Raw genomic sequence first — 22,706 nt, 5'->3', positions numbered from 1 at the left:
TTAAATAGACGTCCGGCAGATGTTTGTGTGCTATCAGGGCATTGAGGTCTAGAAGGGATCATTGAGTTACCACGTTGTTCCGGCTAGTACAGAACGCACTAGTACAAGATAAGGGCCTAGATTTCATATCCAAATATCCATAAATTCACATCAATTTTTGCGAACAAGCACACAGTCATTCCAACATGACCTTAATGAAGACCACAGTCAGTCTGCCAAGAAACAACAGGACGTGACGGGGGGTCAATGTGACAATACCAAGCCCCGGTCCTGTTCATTCAACAGCGCTGCGCAAATATTTCCTGCACTCCCTCGCTAACTGGACGTCAGGTTATAATGGCAGCAAAACATCAGAGTCAGTTTCCTCCGTTTCTGAAATGATATGTGTTCGCAGTCAGCCACAAATGTTTCAATTGTTGTTTTTCAACAATAGACGACGACCGCTGGGTTTCAGAGCAGGATCTAGAATTGCTGACCATCAGCATGAAGGGAAATAAAATGGAATTAGATAGAAGAGTTTATTTTTGCGTGCTTAACCAGGCCTTTGGTAAACCACACAACTCTTTAGGGAGTTTTGTTATATCTGCAAGATGCATTGTAGTAATAAAATAAAAATATATTGTGATTTTTAACTATCTTGAATCTTGATTTTTTTTTTAAATGTTAACAAAATGATATAAACAATTATTATATATATTGTAAACAGTGTAAGCATTTTTTGTCATTGTCTAATATAAATTGTTTTATATATTTGCATATTTTATATTGCAAAACAATTGCTGTTGTAATGTAAAGCAAAATAATATATTATTTAGTATTTTATGCAATTGTTTGATATATATTATATTTTATATATTTGTATATATTACATATTTGACGATATATAATGCAACAGAAATAATACTGTATTTTTTAAATGAAAGAATAAACCATGTCTAAACAACATTAACACAATTATTTCAATTTACTGTCATTTATTTTCTTAGAAATTCAAAGTGCACGTTAAATATGAATGTCCACATTAATCTCATGAATCTGAACGCTTGTGTAAACATGTGCTCTGTGGTTTCCTGTTACGAATCAGAACCAACAAATCTGTACAAATAAATCCACTGACTCACTGAACGCTTTCTAAAATACAATAAAATAGTTCGTTAATCAATAAAACAGCATTTATGTATAAAAAAGACGTACATACATATTATCCGTCATTAAAACACTTCGGAATATCAATCCGCTGCGTTGGACGAACGCATGAGTTTACGTAAAATTAAAATCTAACACTGTTGCAAGAAACTGTAAAACATTTCATTTCAGGATGAATGTTGGATTGTACACAGCAGCAGATAAATAAATGAAAAGCAGCGAAAAGCTAAGTCTGAAGCCTGAGGAAGAATATCATAAAACAATTCTGTATATATATATATATTAAACTCGTGTGGACTCTACACTTTGTTTCCCAGGATGCATTTTGTCAAATCTATAAAAAAAGAGTTTATAAAAGCGAAATCTTCACCGCATTGGGAAAATAATTATCCGTTTTTTATTTCCACTGTTTTATTAAGTTTTTTGTCTCAGCCCGTGAGCTCAACCGGCAGCTCTCGGCTGCACAGCGCCTCCCACTGGCGAGCCAGAAGAGAAATCAATCGTTCCCGGCTGTCAGCCCCGGGCACGAAAATGCACCACTGCACCTCGCCCTCGGCACCCCCCTGCGTTCGGTCTCCCTTCCCTTCGCTCTCCGCAAAATGATCCATGGTCAGGTGACACAGAAGATCAGGCCCGGGAACGTCATCGAACACCAGCGTGAGGGCTTGCGGGTAAGTCTGGTATCCCATCAGCACGCGGTCCAGATCTCGAATCCGCCGTGCGTCCGTGAGGCGGTACTTGTCTCTCTGCGGGGGCTCTTTAGCGAATTCGGGTAGGGGATAGCTAATGTGATCTTCGTCCAGCAAGAAGACGTCCGTGCTGGTGAGGATAAGGGCCTTGGGCTGGAGGATGCTTCGGGCCGTTTGGCCCTGGACGACGTGGACCTGGAACACCAGTACGTAGAGAAGGATGTTGAAGGAGTGGGATGGCGGATGAGGGTTCTTCCTTTCGGCCACGATGAAGGTCAGGTCTCCGATCTCTTCTTCGCTGGGGTACACAAACTTGACTTTGCTGGAGTGGACCAGTTCGTAGTTTTCCATTTTACCTGATTTAAGAGAAATTCAAATGAATACGCGCCGAGAGATTTCTCAAAATATGTTCAACAGAAGTATCACACACACAGGTTTTGAACCACATGAGGCTGAATAAACGTTTGACATGATTTTCATTTTTTTATCAACTATTATTTTAAATACTCCGATATAGACTATAAAAGATGACGATTGGTGACACCTGTGCTTTTTTTCCCGAACTGCGAGTAAAAGTCCATCTCAGACGGCTCAGGTGAGGGAACCTTCTCCAGCAGAGACAGAACGGTCATCAGCTGCTGTAGGAACCGGTGTGTACTGTAACTGTCACGGGTCAGACAGGTGATGATGTGATCAGCTGACGGCCCTTGAGAAAGAGAGGAATACCCTCGACTTTAGTTCCATTCATTTTGTTTAGCTTGCTATTACAAAAAATGTACCAGATGCGTTAAAGATTGAGCTGTTTACCAAGTTCACATACATTATACCCAGAAAGCACAGGTGCGTCTGTAAGATGTCTGAGATCTGGAAAACATCTGCTAAACGTCTTAGAAAAGGCAGTTTCACATGCATCTAAAGATCTTAAGACCAGCGAACTATCAAAATACATCTTGCAGATGTAAATGCAGACATCAAATAGATGTCTGCCAGATGTATGTGTGCCATCACAGAATTACCTCTCTGATCTGGAAAACGTCTATTTGATGTTTTATTTACATCTGCAATATAATTTTTTTCAAAACGTCGCCTGTCAGTTGTCAATATAGACGTCCAGATGTTGTCTGTAAGGTTTTTATAATGTAAAACTGCTTTTCTAAGACGTTTATCAGATATTTATAAACCCAGATCTCTGGATCTTTACCAGACACCTCACAGATGTACATCTGACATAACTTTGTTTATTTATTATTTCATTACTTGGGATTTACTACCAAACCAAAACACGCACAAAACAACGTTCGCATTTGCCGGTCACGGATGCATCCCAAAAACAATTTGAAGAATGTGGTAAAGAGCGCTGGCACCCTCCCAAAGGACTGAATTCTCCAGAGATAAGCAGCGCTGAGAAATGCACGAGCGTCATCAATAGCAGCTTTCTTCTGCTACCTTTGTTATTTCTTACATTTTTAAAGCTTTACTATGAAAACGTCATTCATTTACATTTATTCATTTAGCAGACCTTTTTATCCAAAGCGACTTACAATGAGTTCAGGGAGCAATAAGCGATATGACATACAACGCCCACATCAAAGTTAAAGTTTCATTGAAATCAGCCATTCCTCATCTGCTTTATCATTTATTTCAGCTGGGTCATGACAAACTCACCCACGATTCTGAAATACTGATCAAACAGGCCCACGTTGACGCTATGAAGGTCCTTCAGTTTGAGGGTGAAGCTGTAGGAGATGAGGATGTCAGAGTCCTTCTCCTCAGACGGTTGCCAGGTCCACATCACTGCAAGATCAAACACGTCCCATCAGTTTGAATATCCTCAAATATTTCAAGCAAAACAGGTGTCAAACTGATGAGAAAAGGAGCCGAGCAGATGTTGCTTACTGGAATGGTTGGTGAGCATTGCTGCTGAATCGTCCAGGATGAGATACAAGGCTCTGGTGGACAGCAGGACACAGGCGGTTATCTCCACATCTGGAGATCTGTAGAAGAGCACGGAGGTCCACAGAATCAACTTCAGCTCCTCGTTCTCCACCTGCACACGAGAACCAGCCTTCAGTCGGTCTCATACGAGTCTCAGCCAATCACAGTCATTCGTACAAAGTGTTTGGAAATCAAAAATAAAAGTCTTGGAAACAAATGTACACGATTCGCAAATGTCACTGATCATGTTTTGGTTGGGTGTGTTAGTTTCCTGGATAAACGCTCTCTAGGATATCCTGTTAAAACAAGATACGGATTACAGAAGGCCGGAAAAACGCTCGTGAACGAGTGGAAAACAGTTCGGACGATTTCCCTTTTTTTAACACAGCGGCTGCCAAAACGTAACCGAGTCAAAGCAAATAAACAAACAGTCGGACCCAAGAGAGCGGTCACGGACGGGGAAGAGGAGGGTCGGCTTGACAATAATGGGATTGAAACAATAAAACGACCAGAGAATTTCTGCTTATGTGAGAAGAAAACACAACTTGTTATTATCAGCAACTATGATTAAATAACAAATATTTTCTAGTTTTAGTTACATAAATATTATTTGTAATATATTATCTAATTTAAGATGTACCTATTTACTATACTACAATATTTTGTATTAAAGAAATGAATTATTTTAATATTTCAAATAAAATATTTCAAATTAAAATTAAATAATATTCATAATTTAAATGTATCATAACATAAGTAATACTGTTGTCTTAATATTTCCATCAATTTAATATTATAGATAGTGTAAAAATAATATATTATATATCCCAAAAATTTACTTAATATTATTTTTTTATAATATTTATATTATTTAAAGTATCATAATATTATTAAATTGTACGTAAAACAAAAATAAGAAATATTATCTTAGCAATAAAATTGAATAAATAGATATTATTTTAATATTTTATATATATATATATTAGAAAACTTTACTTACATTATGTTTTTAAATATTTATATTATTAAAATGATCAAAATATATTTAAACTTATACTAAAAAAAATAAGATATATTTCCTCAGCAATAAACGGGAATAACTGAGTAAAACCATTACCTGGAAATAAATGAAACTACAAAATAAAATCAAGAAATTAAATCTAAAAATTGAACTTATATAGTTCTATAATTATAAATTAAATGTACAATACAATCACAAAAAACAACATTAAATTGCTTAAAATTTTAAGAAAATCAATATGAAAACTATATAACTATATAACAAATTAAAAATACATAACGAAAATATATTAAAAAAGTAACTTGAGATACCTTCAAAAAGAAACTCACCTCTGCGATGTTGTCGTGAAAGAGGTGTATGAGCTGCTCTCCGTTCAGAGACGAGATGAAACGTAATGAAGAGGAGAGCGTGAGGTGTGAGGGACACTGGTTATCTTCCATCAGTTGTTGAATGAGGGATTTGGCGGGATACAGCAGAGACAGAGACAGATGAGGCTGTGACACTTCACGAGTAACGCTGCGATTCAGAACGACAAAATATAACATTTTTATTTGTTCGACTTGTCGCAGGATTAAAACACCATCTTCCCATTCTAGAGTTTTTCTTACCTGGTGTTTGGATTTCTTTGGGATGTTGTCGAGGGCTCGAGACGACTGTTGCGCTGTAGGGCGATGGTCTTAATTTCTCTCAGATTTCCACGCAGCCGGATGAACTCTTGTTGAAATGTGAGTTTGTCTTGGGACAGGGCGAAAACGACTGTCAGGAGTTCATGACCCCCCATCAACTCTACGACGTGGTCGCCGTGGAAACCGTGAGAAGTTGAGACGCCCCTACACGAGCAACCCTGCTTGGGCTTGAGGAGCGTGAAGGAAAGCGGGATCCTGGTTATTTTGGAGCAGCCACGCATCGCGTTCGCATCCCAGGGATCCCGACCTGCCAGGGCGACGAAGTCGACTTTGAGAACGCAGAGGTGGCGAGGGGTCAGGAAGAGGATCATGGGATTGGAGGTTGGGTCTTTATTGCTTTCAAACAGGCCGATTTGAGATAAAACATCAGTGGGGATTCCTGGCATGTTAATTGAGGTAGCCATGGAGTTGGGCTTGAAGAAATGGATCAAGTGTCCGCCTTTAACACTCGCCTCGTTTTCCTCAAAGTCCCACGAGTTGAGAAACTGTCGGATGAACTGTTGAGCGTTAGAGGTAACATTAGTTTGGTTCACTTGGAGACTAACGCAAGAGTGAAGTTCCTTCAGACTCTGGGTGTCTGAGAAGAACCACCATCGCGTATTGCTGGACTTCACCTTTAAGGAGACGCAAACGTCTGGAACTTCAAACCGAAAGGTCTCGACGTCAGCGTACGATACGACAAAGTCTTTCTCAAGGTAAAGCTCCTCCAAGGTAATCGCTGGTTCTTCTAACTGTATCCGTGCACTGAAAAGCACAAGCGAGCTGTCTGTTGCCACCAAACAAGATGGCCGCTGACTCAAACCTTCTCCAGCGCTGACGCAACAACACCAAACCACCATATTAACACGGTCCGAGTCCTTATTGACATCATCCTGAACGGTTGATGATGAGGAACACCCCATGATTTCTTCACGGTCATCCAAACTCATTTCAAAGTATCCATCTCCCGAGTGAAGACAGTTCTGGTCTGTATCATCTAAAGAAGTTGTGCTGTGTGGTGTCGGGGTTGACTTTTCTTTGTTAGAAGAACGGATGAGAGCGGAAAGTTTGCCGGTGAACTCTTGGTTGGTGCTGTTGTGTTGGAGAAATGAAGGAGGCAGGAGGAGATTGGAAAGACTTGTGGTCCAGGGTTGCCAGATCTCCTCAAAACAACAAGGACTGAAGAACAATGAAGAATCGAATTTATTTTAAATTTACAGTTCATACAGTTAAAACATACAGTTGCATCGATGGATTAATTCTTTGATCTTTTACCAGAGTAAGTGCATAAAAACTAACCTGACAGTCTCACAAGGGACGTCTGCGGACAAACAAGAATCAGTTTTTACCTGCAAAATGTTTAAAAAATGTGTTAAGAAGTTCATATTTAGTATAGTTGTTCCAAACCAGTATAAATTTTTTTGTTTTTCGAGCACAAGGACAATTGGAAGTATGTTTGTTAACCAAACAGTTTGGGAGCACTATTGATTACCATAGTAAGAAACGATACTTATTATGGAGGTAAATGGTGCCCCAGAATTGTCCCCCGCATTCTTTAAAATATCTTATTTGTGTTCATAAGAACAAAGAAATGTATACAGATTTGGAAGAACTTGAGTAAACGAGTCCTTAAAGTATTGATCCCTTAAAGTATTTTTTTAATCTTAGTATTAAAGGTAACATCTAAAGGTTGCATAATATATTTAAACTAACAATGTATTATTTGCAGCTAACTGGGGAAATAATTCTTGAATTACATCAAATTACAGCCATCCCTATATTTAGTGAGTATCTGTACCGTATTAATTCTGTTAAAACAATATAAACCAACCTGCGGGATGACATCACAGGTTTTAGTGTAAACATCATAGCATCTCTGGGTAAATGTAGAATCCACATGAGTTAATATCTCTTTGGTAAAAAACGCTTTCTCTTTACAAGTTACTTCTGAAAAGAATATGAAAAACAAGAGATAAGTAATTCAAAATAACAAATCGCTAAACTACCCATAAATCCGAGACCAATACATGGTCAATATTTGACAAGTGGGAAAACAGGAATAAAGCAAGTCATTTCAACACTAACTTTTACACTTTATGTAAAATAATCCAGAAAAACATCAATTCTGTTTAAAATGACCATGCTTTAGTCAGATAAAACGCTCTGAAAGCTAAAGACATGCAAATGCTTTATTAAAAATAGTCTAGTTAAGGGCCATTCACACAAAGAACGATAACAAAAATTTTAAAGATAACATTTAAAAAACTTGATAGGTAAATTTTATGAAGAAAATGCGAGGGATGCTTTGTGGCAAGCTAGGGTGATAACACATCAAGCCACAAATTAATCTAACCACCCCCCATTTCTCTACGATGTTCTTATGCAGTGATATACATATTGCTTAACGGTTGCTAGGATAATGTGTTTGGTTGCTATGGGCGTGGCTTGAAGCCCATTGATGATGCTCTAAGCTATGAGTGAAACGAACAAACTCCCGAGTCTCTACCTTGTTCCGATGAAGAGATATAGGTCTTGTTAAACGGTTGCCAAGTTAACACGTTTTGTTGCTATGGGCGTGGTTTCGTGACCTAATGTTTTATTCAGGCAACCAATCAGCCCATCCCCTTGTCTCCATGCCACTTTTATGCACTTGCAAACTTTTTATAATGGGAGTCAATGGGACCGGTGGTTAGGTTGTTATTGTTCTCGGTGTGAACGGCCTTCACAGTAAAACATCCCAATTTGATCATAAGGGCAATTTATGTGCGGGTTTAAAAATTCTCTGTGAATACTTGAGAACTTTTAATAACATTTACAGTAACACGTGACTCTTCATATCTACACGTAGTTTGCAAAAATGGAAAGTACATCAAAAGCACCCGGAGGCTGTTGCTTAGTAACCAACACCGATGAGAAAAAGATGGAGATCAAATGACTAATAATTCAGACCCAAACTGAATAACAGCAGCCGCTGAGAATTTGATACTGCAAAGACAAATAAACCCACTTTATATACTTACAAATGAAAGAGAGAGAAATATCAGTGAGGAAATTCAGATTGAATTGTGAATGTATGAAGAGTCCCAAACTTCATTAAACCAGCAATAAAGAAGTAATAAATGACTCTGGAGATCAAAGGAAACCAAAAGTTTCTGATTATTTCTTCACAATCATTTAACGATAAAGAAAAATAACATTTATGGGATTTGGAAACCAATGGAGTTAAGACTGCAAGCCCTCTCAAAGAAACATAGTAAAATAAAAAATGACCCAATTTGACGTTCACCAGTCAATGAACGATACGTTTTCGGGTTTAAAGGTGACGTGTGTAATTCATAAATTATAAAGAACCAAAAAATTACTACTACGATTTATTAACCCTTGTGTTGTTTTAAACCAGTATGACCTCATTTTTATTTAGCGGAACTGAAAAGCGCAGAACATCAGGGACCGACAGTCTCGGTCACCATTCACTTTCATTACATGAATACAGATGCACTGAAAGTGAATAGTGACCGAGTCTGTCAACATTCGGTTATGAGACGTCATGAGAGAACTATCTTGGTGTACAATCTATTACACACGGTTTTTGATGAGCTGTCCCTTTAAATACATTCTCCCGTTCCTGCTCAATATGCAAAGCCCATTTATAGGACCGTACATCACGAGCATCAGCTCAACCAATGACGTGAGTTTCAGGGCTGAACTTTCTGCTCCTCTGACCAATGACGGATGGGAGGAGTGTTTTATATGTTTGTAAAAGTGCCGCTACTACACTAAAAGTAAAATTACACACTTCCCCTTTAATTCTATTCGTCCCAGCGGCGCGATACATACTTGATTACCTTGACTGGAGCAGGTTGAGCGGGACAGAGAGGGAGAGGCGGAGGAAGACGACGACTGCGGCCCACCCGCGGCCGGCCCCGGGACGTCACTCACCTAACAACAATAACATCAGGGCTCCTCTTAGGGAAAGCACAAGCCGGTGGGAATTCAACTAATGGGGATGGGAATTATGCGGGAGGGATATTTGGATCGGGTCTAAAAATACCTTCATTGCAGATACGATATTTTATTGAAGAATAAATGTTTATGTTATTTTTGTGCAAGATTCATGCATGCACGACACCTCATAGTGAACATTGTTGCTTTTTAATTATTTTAATAAAAGATGTATTCAATCTGAAATGTCAATTCTGGAAAATGTCAGTGGGTTGCTATGCGGTTGCAAAGGCATTCTATGGGTTTGCTGAACTATTCTCAATGTCTGTAATAAACGCGCTATGATATTCTGGCTTCTAGATATTCCACGGGTCCATTCATCGCTGCAGGTGTACGGTTTCTTCAAAACACGATTAAAATAAGATATTTATCAAGCACTTTTCTACTCGACATCTGTGACGTTTTAGAGTTATGCTTGTTGTATGAAAAATAAATCTGTTTTCCAAATGTCTTATGGATGATAATAATAAACAAGTTTTAATAAATTATTAAAAAATATGTACAATAATACCATTAATTTCATGTGGAAGGACTGAGGTTGTGTTTAGTTTAGGTGATGAAGTCACTTGCGGGTACTAGCCAGCAGGTGACGCTATAAACCACATTTTATCTGGCTGCTCATTTATTTGTGTTACAACCATGTCAAATAACCTTAGTGTGTTTTTCTACTGCAACAAAGGTTTAAATTAAGCTTCTTGATTACAGAAATAAAATGTGAAGACTTTGAACTCGAGCCCACCTGGAATCCTTACATGCTATAATAAAATGTGCTTTCTAAGGAAGGTTGCTAATGAGTTTTCAACATTCTACATTGAAATGTTTGGTTTACCCTTACAAAACAGAATAAGAACTTCTTTAGCCAAGTTGGAATGTAGGGTCTAAAGTGAAAAGGTCAATCTGTATTCATTTTGCATGTAAAAATCTTGAAAATACCCTTTTCTCGCTGTTTGCCATGCGGCCTTTGGCTTCTTTGGCTTTCTGAATGGCTTTCAGCACCTCGACGGTGTCAAACTCTTTCTCCGTGGTGGCGGTGCCGTCCAAACACACCTGCAAACCCAGGACAAAAGAAAGCTCATGAAAAAATGTGTGTACCATACGCTATGATTCGAACCTTTTCGGTTTGGCGTAATAACGCAACAAAGCCTAAACATCTGTTGTGAATTTTCTTCCGTGTTTCATTTTACTTTTAGGTTTGCAACAAATAAAACAGAAGAGGCCGTTTCAGCCAATCTCGGGATATTTAAAAGGCTATAAAAATGATGCATCGACTAAGGACTACAAATGTTTAACAAAGAGTGTAATACCTCAGAGGCCCGGTCGCAGAACTGAGCTAGAACTTTAGTTCTGTAGTCTGGGATGATACACATGGGGTTATTGGCCAAAGCCAGTTTTTCCAGACAGGGAAGAGCGCAGATGTGTTTAATTTCATCCAGCTGAGAAAATAAAAATAAAAGCAGAAACAGCAAGAACGGTTTAATTTAATCTATACTGAAGTTATTATTTAAAATGATGACTTGAGCAAAAGATAAACTACCTGGCCTAATTTGTTGCTGCTCAAATCCAAGTTAGCTAAAGAGTAAAGTTTGCTGAGTCCAGAGAGGGTTTCCATCTGATTCCCGGCCAGATTGAGAGTCTTGATGTTGCCGAGTTTAGTGTGGACGCCTTCCAGGACTTTGAGTTTGTTGAAGGACAAATCCAGATGAACCAAGTTGTATAAATGCTGCATAGAAACAATGGAAAAACATTCAAATGCCGGCTCAGTATTTCAATAGAAACAGTTTGTTTGAAGACACCATACCTGAAGGTTTTCCACTGAAGTTAACTCATTGTGGCTGAGATCAAGGAATTCAACAGCAGGGATCAGTTTCTATAAAGACAAAAAGGTTGAGATTAGGAATCAAAGATGATCTGTAATTGTGATATTTTACACATAAGGTAAATACCCTTTCGATAACACTAATGTGAACCATAACTATATATAAAATAAGTAATAATGTAATAATAATTGTGTGATTGAAGCTTTTGTGTGTAAACAAATGACAATTGAATATATCTGTCATTGAAAAGAAAAACGAATTTTAACATAAACGTTATTTTCAATATACATATTGTGAAAAATTGCAATATACAATACATTGATAGCTTTCATTGACAGTCGCTCAAATCAACTTGAATTAAGAGGAATACTACACCCAAAAATTTTTATTCTGTCATCATTTATTCAACTTCGTATAAATGTCTTTGTTCTGATGAACACAGAGAAAGATATTTAGAAGAATGCGAATAACCAAACAGTTCTCAACACCCATTGACTCCCATAGTAGGAAAAATGACTTTATCCATTATACCATTGTATTTTTTCCTATTAAAAATAAGCATTCTTCCAAATATCCTTCTCTGTGTTCATCAGAACAAAGAAATGTATACAGATCTGGAACAACTGGAAGTTGAGTAAATGTTGACAGAATTTCCATATTTGCACATATGCTTAGAATAAACACCATTTTAATATAGTTATCGTTATATTTATATTTAGGTATTGTTATTGTTGTGAACGTCCTAAACACAGAATCTGTAACTCACCACTGATTCGTCGGTGCAGCAAATAAAGTTTCGGCTCATGTCGAGAGTGGTGAGCATCTTCCATTTGGGAATAATCGCAGTCACGGGACAATCCGTATCAACCCCCTCCGGCTCCCACTGTGCAAACTCCGTCGCTTCAGGGACTACGATTTCCTGTATATAATAATCAAGCTATTCATTCAATCTCCAGTGTCATTAAAGTGTTTGTGTTCTTAAATTTGTTGTTTATAAAATGCAGTCCTTCTAAAACACAATGATGACAAGGAACAAAGTGACCTCACATACCTTCATGTTGTTGGTTGACAGGTGAATGCTGAGCGTGGCCAGCGTGGGTCTCAGCGAAGGCAAACCTTTGATCTGTCCAGTGACACAATCGCTGATCTAAAGACAGACAGATGTCAATCATCCATCACAGTTTCTCAAATTCATGAATATGGACGCGACATACTCACTTCTATCTGCAGCAGCGCTTTAAAGATGGACAGGTCGAACGGGAGGCTCTGCTCCTCAATGTTACTCGTACCCACCACTCCTTTCATTCCAGGGATCTGAGTTTGCAGAATTAACGTAAACATCTCCAATAGCCACATGGTCACTGATATCGTGTGTGACATCATTAAAACTCAAACCTTGAGATATTTCAGCCGGCAGGTGAAGTCCAGGATGTGCCCGAGGTCGGCCTTGGCATCTCCGTTGGCACAGGTGGGCTTGGCAAGTTTTAGCTGCTGGGTAATGGCGTAGAGCTGCAGGGGTCTCAAGAGAAACACCTCGCCTGCGGCTAACAGCTGCTCACCTGAACACAGACGCATCATTTTATCTTACCAGAGCGCATGATATCCTGAACATTTTAAGGTTGCAAACATGGGATTGTGAATCAAATCAAGTTTCTGTTACAATTTTGCATCATTGAATGTTGCATTTAAAAGCATTGCGTTACAATATCCTTGGGAAAAAAAACGAATTACGTTACTTTTACTTAACTTTATAGTTATTAGCATAGCCATACATATTTATGAGGTTATCACAAAGTAGGGATTTGTTTGGCAAAATAGTTTAACTAAATAACTATTTATTTATATTTCCATCGCTGAAACGTTAATATTTTATATAGGTCAATCACACAAAAACACAGCATCATTCATCTCAAGGTATGGAAAACGGATAGTGCGTAAAAGAACGCTATTAAGATTTTTATCATCTTATGAGAAATTAAACATTTCTCACACAAACCCTACTTAAAATATCCTTTAACGACAGTAAATGACAAAACAAAAGTAATATCCAACTTTTGAAACAATTAATTTTTCCTTTCTGCAATAAATCAAAAATGAGGAATAACAAACCCTTATGAAACAACTCTTCTGCCAAGCCAGCAGCAATTCCATTGATTTCCTGAAAGAAAGGAAGTTCATGTTAACAAAACAACATTAAACGCAACACTTCTCATCAGAGCAAACATATTCAATTCCCTGTCATAGATGAATACGACACTGTTATTTAACACAAACACGAAAATCCTTCCTCATCACACATTATAGGCTTTGTTTCTCGTTCACGAAATGAAAACAGCGCTGAGCTGTAATCCTCCGTTCTGCCGCTTCATTTCCTGAAAGATCTCAGCAGGGAAATGCAGAAAACACTCAGATCTCCATCTGATATCCTGCTGACTCTTTATGCCTTCAAATATTTTGATGAAAGAATCAAAACACAGGCAAAACACAAACACGGCGTTTCTTCAGTTCAAAGCAACTCAGGCCGGTCATGTGCCTTTATCCGACAAAAGCCATTCAGATCAATATCAATACCACCACTGTCAGCGAGAAAACATCACTAGCAGGCACCGCAGCAAACTAATTTTACGGCTGAGATGAGACAAAACAATGCAGAATACCACAGTTCTTGTTAGATTTTCTCGGGATACGAAGAAGTACATTCCAACTGCGGGTAATGTATAACCAGTTTATGACACAGAAAGAGTTTAGTAAATGCATCAACACAATCTCCCGTTCTTTGACAACACTCACGTATAAGTGATAATGCAGGAAGTTGGAAAGCACTTTGGGGGCGGCGGATGGGAATCTGTTCAGCAGAGTCTGCAGATAAACCTCCAGCTCTTTCTGTCTCTTCTCCACCAGGCTTTTGGAATTCTTTCCGATGATCTTCTTGGGCGGCAACAGATGTTTATCGATCTTCTTCTCCGCGGTGAGCTGAGGTGGACAAAAGTCAAGAATTGCATCCGTCACAGTGAACTATAGACGCACAGTCGATGTCAGAGATCAGAATCGGTTCTTTTGGAACGTGTCGACTCACTTTCTCGTGCAAATCGTGAAAGTCGCTGTAACGGTGTTTGACGGTCCAACTGTGATCTCCGACCTTCACTTCAATGATGTAAACCTGATGAGGGCCACACATGCACATTGTTGGAACAGAAATGCCAAAACTTTTTGAATGGATTTAATGGTTATAATGGGAATCCTATTGGTTTGAATGGAATCTACAATGGTGTCTGTGTGTCTGGTAATGCGTTGGGTTCTTTATGTTATATGACAGGTCTGAAGCAACAGAATGTCATTAAATTCAACTGGGGAGGGAAAAACCAATCACGTTATACGGTAATATAGTAATGGTTTAATGGTTCGTAATGGCGTTTATAATAAAAACCATTAGAATTTGTACTGGTTTAGTAATTTAACAACTGACACTTATTCATAAATCAAAATGACCTTTGTGAACCGCAAACGTCATCAGTTATTATTTTGCTCTTTAAAAAAAATACATTAACATTGCACAAATCACGTGCGCATTATTACCAAACATGCAGTCTTACGCAACACGCATGACCGCAAGAAATGTCAAATTAGAAAATATATGTTTTCATGCTTGACAACTAAGAATACAAATGTTTGCGACTCGTCATCCTGTTTTGCATAAACTAAATAACGTAACCAACAAGAACGCATCACACTGACCGTGTAATTCTCCACCAGCTCGGAGCCGACGATGCAAACGCGTTTCTCCGCGCTCTCCTCTACTAGACTCGACGCGTCCATCTTCCGTTCAACGCCGGTTCGAGCGCGCCGCGATGAAAACGTACAGTCTAGCGGTCATCAGACGCCTCCATCTTTGTTGTGGTTGAGGGGACAGCGAAGCTCCGCCTCCTCGTGTTCCTCGCACAGCGCCGCTCTCGCGAGAGCGGAAGACTTTAGCGCCCTCTAACGTATGTAGCGCTGTAGGAGACTGATAACGACGATGGCAAAAAATGTCAGACGTCGCGATTTAAATGGATGCCACGAGTGTGCGGTATATGTTAAAATAGTTAGTAAACAATACACAACGTCAAGGGCGCTGCTTGTCCGTCAAAGCGAAGCTCGACCTGTCAATCATATGACGTACGTGTGGGAGGGCGGGACTTCGTATAGAGAGGGGTTTAAGTCCCATTTTTATCGTTCTATCGATTAATGCATTTATTCACATTAATTTATTTATTTATTCGTGTACGTCCATCTTCCATACGCTTCGTCACGCTCGAGGTGGATGTGTTGCAGAATGGCGGTAGTTTAATTCGTCACTGGTATTTGGGGAAGTGCCCTGTCCTTCTTTCTCCGAGCGTTTCTTTTCCCCTCTATGATTCTTTAATTCGTAACAAAGCCTTTATATGGTGTTCTTCCTCCAAAATGCAACGAATAAACTGTGGACACGTCTTGACTGCTTGACATTTTATTAAGGAATTTCCTTGTCATGTTTGTGGAACAAAACAAATATAAAGAGTTTGTTATCCGTATGTAAAACTAAACTTATAAATGAAAAACATCGACCAAAAGAAACGGAAATAAGGACCAGCCGTACACAGAACAGCCATTAGTTTGTTGTCCCCACATCTCTCGCATACGTCACGTATACACACTTTCTGTCGCGGTAACGTTGCACAGCTGATCTGGCAGCTGTTGGGCTTTCTGTCCCGTATATGGAAGAGGCGGATTAGGACAGCGGCAACTGATCGGGGAACAGAAACTGGGCGAACGCCATAGGAGGGATCAGACCATTCCAGTCAAAGGGAGGACAGACATTTCTGAGACATAACTCAATCGCTGTTCGCCGCGTAAAATGACAGATTTGCTGAATAATATACACGGTTTACGTTTATATATGTATATAAGTAAAGTTTGCTGTTTATATTCGTCACACAGTTTAGAAAGTGTATAAACGTTTGCAACGAAACACCCCTAACCCTTCGACGGCCTTTGGAAGCGACCCAACGCTATATATTCCACGGTGAAAACGGATTTCTGTAGATGTCAACTGTCACTTCTAGACAGGCGTTTAGTCAGAGAAAGACGGAAGACGTAGTTTGTTGGCACTTAAGTTAAGCAGACTACAATCACATTTATTCACTCACTACACGCTTCGATAAGATTTGCTTCAGATATATAGGCAAAAAGACACCGGTGACACGAAAAAAAAGACGAGGAGGGGTGCGACTGATCCTAGATCGGTGCCAATCGCGCGTCAAGCTGCCTATACAGAGGGCACTGCGCCAGGCTATGTGCCATCCAAAGCCAGTGACAAAGAAAAAATCGGAAACGATTGTAAAAAGGTAGAGGACCGCGGGGGCGACCGTGTAGCGAGGCACGAGTAAGCAAACCCCCGAACAGCCTTTGTGTTCGTTCAGATTATGTGAGAGCGCCACAGAGTTGATGCTCGACGCGAAGAAAATGTGCGGAAGGGGCACGAAGTGCCATTGGGGGGCTGGCGGCGACAGGGGTTCAGTCGAGGAGACGGAGAAACTCAAGAACGACTGGAGGAGAGGCAGTGGGCAGGACAAACACCGATGGCAGAAATCGGGAAGGAAGCAGGGAAGAAGGGCGCACTGTCCAAACATGCGCAGAAACCGCGCAAGGGCGGCTGGCGCGGTGGTGTCGTTGCGCCCTGCGCACCGAGCGCCTGGCATGAGGGCGCCTAGGAACACCAACCAGTTCCTCATGCATGAGAAATACCAGATGATGCACATGCAATCGGACTCGGTGGGCACGGAGAGCGGTTCCGATTGCGAAATGGACTTCGCGGACATGGACTCGTACCTGGGCGTGCTCGAGAACGCTCGAGGCGCACTGCTGGACATCCCCGATCTGCCCTCGCCACCTACATTTTACGCACGACAGAGAAACCAGACGTTCTCCTTCTTCAACTTCGACCAAGATGAAAGCATGCAGTATTTCCCATCCGAAGACGACGTGATGCAAAGCGAGGGTTTCATGCAAAGAGACTTCAAAGAGTTTTGTGATACTGTCAGCACTGTGGCACCATGTGTTTAGGCACCTGCCACAGGTAACGTGTTTACGTCATCGCTTTGGTGGTTTTGAGAACACAGTATATTTGTTGTAATGTTGCAAGGCGATTTCTGTGATTGTTTATTCTGTAATGTGTTATGAGCGGTGTGTTGTGGGAGGGGGGAGAGAAAGAAGGAGTGATGCGGGACAGCCAATCACATTCGAGATCATTTGATCGCTCATGGCAAACATAGCAGTGGGTTTTACTGCAAAACTATTTGTCAACGTTTTTTTTTTAATAATAAAACGACATTTTGCTATACACTGTCTATAGTTTAAGTTATCTATATTATTATTTATTTTTAATGATCTACATTCATTTGTTGGCCATTAATCATACTAAATACATTTTGGGTACGTTAACTATAACTCATTCTCTAAATATAAATATGTCGAATAATATTATATATAATGTCGTTTTTAGAACAATGATAACATAGAATATGTATTTTTCTTCAATGATGTTCTGTAAATAAATCTTGATTTAGTTTGACATCGTCACCCATGAATTATTGGAAAAAACGTCAGCAAACCTATTCATGAGTATTCAAGAATGTGAACGTGGTGGACAGTCGCGTATACATTTATGCATTTGGCAGACATTTTTTTAGTATATCAGCATTTAAAACAAAACAGAACACCAAACACCAGTTCATTTTACACATATGAAGAATAAACGTGACACACTGATCTAAATTTGTCAGGGTAATGTAAGAAACCAAAGAAGCAAAACTGAAATGCAATGCTGTGTAGCAGATTTAGAAGCACCCTCCCTACCCTAAACACACACCCTAAACACACACACAATCTCCTGCTTAGTGTGCCGGGCTTCTGAGATCTGTCACAAGAACAATGGCAATGCTCATAAGACAAGGTGTGTGTGAGAGTATGAAAAGGGAGTCCCTTAATAAGCAAATGACCAGCGTCACTAATAGGTTCCTGTTTCAAAGCCCACAATGAGACCTTAGATCGTCTTTAGTCCGGCTATATGAGGAGCTATCAGCATTACCGAGGCAATCTGAGGAAGCACTATACAAGACGCAATAAAAATGCAGTAACGTTACAGAGCGAGGCTAGGCGGAGGCGTCCTTCTAATGAAAAAAGGCCGGCGTTACGGCCCCTTTCCTGCACAGCTTGCCAAGTGCATGTCAGATAATTGTGGTGCAACTTCTGCAAGACAAACCAAGTGTTTTGTGAGACGTGTTTAATTCTATAGCTCGGTTTCTGGCCCATTTACCGGCCATAAAAGAAGTAAACAGCTCCAAGATGGGTTCTAACATAGAACCAAGTGTTTCTGTGACGCCGACCTGAGATAATGACATAATTTACTTTTAGTACTATTGAATTCAATCAGAAATCTAGCATGTACTGTTTTGACTTTAGAAATGCAATTTTAACAGTGTAAGGTTATTCAGAACTTTAAGAGAACTGCAAATAAAGAAAAGAGTAAAGCTCACAAAGCCTGGTTACATAAGAAACAGTTTTTTACATAATGAAAATAAAGCCTGTTCATTTCACATTCCAGAAATGAGAATAAATTTTGTCTTACATCAGTAAATCTAGTAAATCCATTATCTCATGATCTAACAATGAGCAAATGTATTTTTACAGGACTTATTTTATTTATTAATGTTAGTAAATATTGCAAATAACTGTAACTAATGTTAACAAACGTTGTGTAGAATTATGTTCATTTTTTGTTTTTGTTAACAAATGTTTAATGGAACCTTAGTAAAAAAATGATCCAAGACTTTCTTTATGCAAATTAAATGTCAATTTTTAAAGTAAAATGTGACATTTAAATAAAAAAATCTAAAACACTTTAGCAACTTTGCATTGCGTTTATTTATTTAGCAGACACTTTATTCTAAAGCAACATATGAATTAAAGAACATTTTAAATATTTGTCTAAACTTGATGTTCCTTTTCATAGAAAAGTGAGTTATTTTTTCCAACTACATTTCATTCTGTCATGGGGTGTGTACACTATTGACTGTGAGGTTCAAGATAGGACACGCTGGGAACAAGATTTGGCTGCATTGGTGTGTCACATTGGACGAAGTTGCTCTTTGATCTGATCTTAAGCCTTAACTCGGCAAATGAGTAAATCAGTAAATACAGAAAAAAAATCTTATTTTCCAACAACCCAATATCATTATATCATAAATATACATCAGATACTCTTAAATTGCAGATGACATTGTAGAAGACTGTTTTAAAGGGAAGCAAAACTCGGATTGACTTAAAAATCTGAGATGGGGAACATTCAAATTCTAAAGAAAAAGAATCAGCGTGTGATACTGAGAGTAACAAGAGGGGAAAAACAGGATAACTTTTGCTAACTGACAGGCCAGAACTGTAATAAACAAAAGTTTATTTGACAATATGAAACCCTCCTCTCCGTGGATGCCTTGTTCTCCTTGTCATTGTAGTTTTAACTATATTTTTACATAGATCATAAAATGCTTTGTGTAAATGCACCAGCTAGGTGAATAATGTTAACTTCAATAAACATTTTACAAACAGAAGCATGAAGGGAACATGAACGATGAAATGTACTTCAGTTGCACATAAAACGCAAAAGCGATGACAAAGAATGCAAACATCTTCATAAAGTAATTTAACTCAGCGTAAACAAAAAAATGTGCGCCCGTACCTTTAAATGCCCTGGCCTCTCTTAAGGCAACAGTTCAGGGCCTGAGTCTACCCATGTGTGTGTGTTTTTGTGGGGGATGGGTCCCTCTCAAAGGCCCATTTTCACTATAGAAACAAATCTGTGACCCGTGTTGCGAATTTAGCGTGGATAGAGATACAAAATCTCGTCCTTTTACATGTCAGGACAATGCAGGACCATAAGCTTGACATAACCGTTTGACAGGCCGAGCTGGTTATCAATACTCACGTATTCAACAAGAGTGATGTCGCAACTAATGCGCTTGCAGAGTGTTTTTACTCCACCAAAACTTGTGTGTCATAGATACTATACACCCAAACACAAGCAAAAAAACTAATGTCAAGAACCATTTTTACTCAACTAGAAATGTCTTAAAAATAACTATATATAAGAAACCTTGTCCACTACAAAGAAACTTTTTTTTTCACATTTGAAATATTAAAGAAGCATTTTGGCAATATGCAATTGAATAGTTAAAAACTATTTTACGTTCCCTGCAGAAATGCAATTAAAACGTACATTTATACACAAGCTGTCCTCTAAAGCCATTTTATAATACCTTGTTTTAACTGTACATTAATGTTCATAGTATATAGTCATCTGTATATATTGTTCATAGTACATGCCTACTGTCATATTTTCATAGAACATACCTACTGTAACTTTTCATAACTGTATAATATTTTCTCAATATTGTTTTCTGTATTTATTCTAACTGTATATCCTGCACTTGCTAATTGCACTTCTGGTTAGACCTAAACTACATTTCGTTACACTGTACTTGTATAGGCGTAATGACAATAAAGTTTAATCTAATCTAATCTAATATAACATGTGTAAATAAACACTAAGTCAAAATCTAAATGACACATATTATACTGTTAATGTGGCTTGCAATTGTGATAAAGAAAATGTGTACAGTATTTTAACGTCATTTTATGCATTCAACTTTTATGCGGGTCCACAAACTTAACACAATTTCACAGCAATATGTAACTATTCGTTATGAGGTGGCTAACTTGTATGAATTCGTACAATCTCGATTGACTTTTGGGCCAGTGACGGTGGGGATTATGGGAGGCTTTTATCTCTGAACTGTATGTTTATGTCTGATTCACATTGTACGAATTCATACGAATTAGCCAACTCTGTCAGGTAGGTCCACTACACCCAGAAACATTGTCTAAGTAATAAAACCACCAACACCCAAGGGTCAAGTATGACTGGAACGCTACATTGACCAATCAGCAAACTATCAAGAAAAGGGATTACTGTTAAAGACGCTGTGAGCGGGATTATTCATTGAGATTTTGATAAAAACATTCAATCCCAATCTTCCTCTTGCCAATGCTTTATCTATTAACAGCCCCAAAGGCAGTGCTCCGTGTTTACCGCCTCCTCTTTTTTAAAGACGCTTCTAACAAAATAGTACCACCTACATGCAATATACAGCAAACGTGTGCTATATGGATGAGGATTTGTTTGTTTGTTTGTGTAACCATGCATGTAAAACGTGTTTCTTTCATAGGAAAAATATGGTTGAGCTTTGGGTATCCCCTGGTAAACTTGTCACATGAGTGATTATTTTAGATGAACCTTAAAACGAATAAAAAAGTGAAAGTAAAATGAAACATCCTTTCTTAGAACTAAAAAAAGGAATACGAATCTGACATCACGAACAGTTTAAATGTGAGTTAAGGTGCGTTTTAATTAATCATCTGGGAAGGGAATCATTTATTATAATGTGTTATAACCTTAAATGACACATCAATATAGCACCACCCAACCTTGAAATAAAGGACCTTAAAAAAAAGTTATACAAATGCAAAGATTGAATATTTGCAAGCTTATTCCCAATACGCTGCCAAACCATGGTTTATAAAAACAATTTGTATCTCAGTTAATAGGAACATGGTTTTACTATAGTAAAGGGAGCATGTTACCACAGTTTTACTACAAATACCACGGTCACAACTATAGTTATTATGGCAAAACCCCAGTACATGATGTTTATTAATGTGTGTTAATAAACAAACACAAAATAAAGACTGTAGCTTGAAGTCATTTTGAAGTTCTCCTGTTTTTGAGTGCAACAGGATCCAGCCCTTAGCGACACACCCCTTGAATCATGTTCAGCTAATAAACCTCAGCTTGTATAAACACGCATATTGGACTTTTACTAATCTTAGCTTCGGTTTAAAACAACCCGTTTCCTTTAATCCTTTTGTGCCAAAATCCAAACTTCTCAAAGTTGGAAGATAGTTCATTCTCATCGCAAAAACAAACTCTCGCGAGAACGCAGCCAGCCAATCAGATAGCGAAAAGCGATAAAATGGCCGACGGGCCATCATAGGATCCAAACAAGGGCCTTCACGAAAGTCAGGGGGCGATCTGGGGGGGATTTGCGGGACAGAGGGAGGAGTGTTTGGGACTAAATATGTCAAAAGACACTCAAGTGTGGAAAAGTACTGACTTCGGAGCGTTGTCGCTTTCTGGGAGAGAAAGCCGCCCGGCGAAGCGTTACAAAGCACGTACAAGTATTACGCAACATGGCATCTGTTAGTATATGTTAAAAGTGCTTTGCTCACACGCAGTTTTTATAGCTTGTGTGACATTTTATTTGAATAAAGATATCTGTGCAATCATTTGATCTCGTTGCTGTCT

The 22,706-nt window shown here is 38.8% G+C and overlaps 2 protein-coding genes across 2 annotated transcripts; one reads left to right on the top strand and one right to left on the bottom strand.

Annotated features, from left to right (window-relative positions):
* Positions 1-885: 885 nt before the first annotated feature.
* On the bottom strand, positions 886-15,211 carry nisch (nischarin). The gene is made up of 21 exons (XM_079471850.1): positions 15,011-15,211; positions 14,352-14,435; positions 14,066-14,248; positions 13,385-13,433; positions 12,671-12,834; positions 12,494-12,589; positions 12,327-12,422; positions 12,042-12,194; positions 11,257-11,325; positions 10,993-11,178; positions 10,763-10,891; positions 10,392-10,505; positions 9,302-9,395; positions 7,288-7,403; positions 6,756-6,805; positions 5,400-6,635; positions 5,121-5,307; positions 3,732-3,882; positions 3,501-3,629; positions 2,380-2,541; positions 886-2,191 (listed from the first exon to the last, which is right to left on the bottom strand). The coding sequence occupies exons 1-21, from the start codon at positions 15,089-15,091 to the stop codon at positions 1,575-1,577; spliced, it is 4,146 nt and encodes a 1,381-aa protein (XP_079327976.1). The 5' UTR covers positions 15,092-15,211; the 3' UTR covers positions 886-1,574.
* Positions 15,212-16,335: 1,124 nt separating this feature from the next.
* Positions 16,336-17,628, top strand: LOC306903067 (uncharacterized protein). Its single transcript, XM_079472010.1, has one exon. It carries the CDS (start codon positions 16,736-16,738, stop codon positions 17,351-17,353), a length of 618 nt encoding a protein of 205 aa, XP_079328136.1. The 5' UTR covers positions 16,336-16,735; the 3' UTR covers positions 17,354-17,628.
* Positions 17,629-22,706: the final 5,078 nt, after the last annotated feature.

This window comes from Barbatula barbatula, assembly GCF_947034865.1.
Source record: "Barbatula barbatula genome assembly, chromosome: 13".
In the NCBI taxonomy this organism is placed as follows: Eukaryota; Metazoa; Chordata; class Actinopteri; order Cypriniformes; family Nemacheilidae; genus Barbatula; species Barbatula barbatula.
This window is presented reverse-complemented; position numbering and strand designations above follow the sequence as displayed.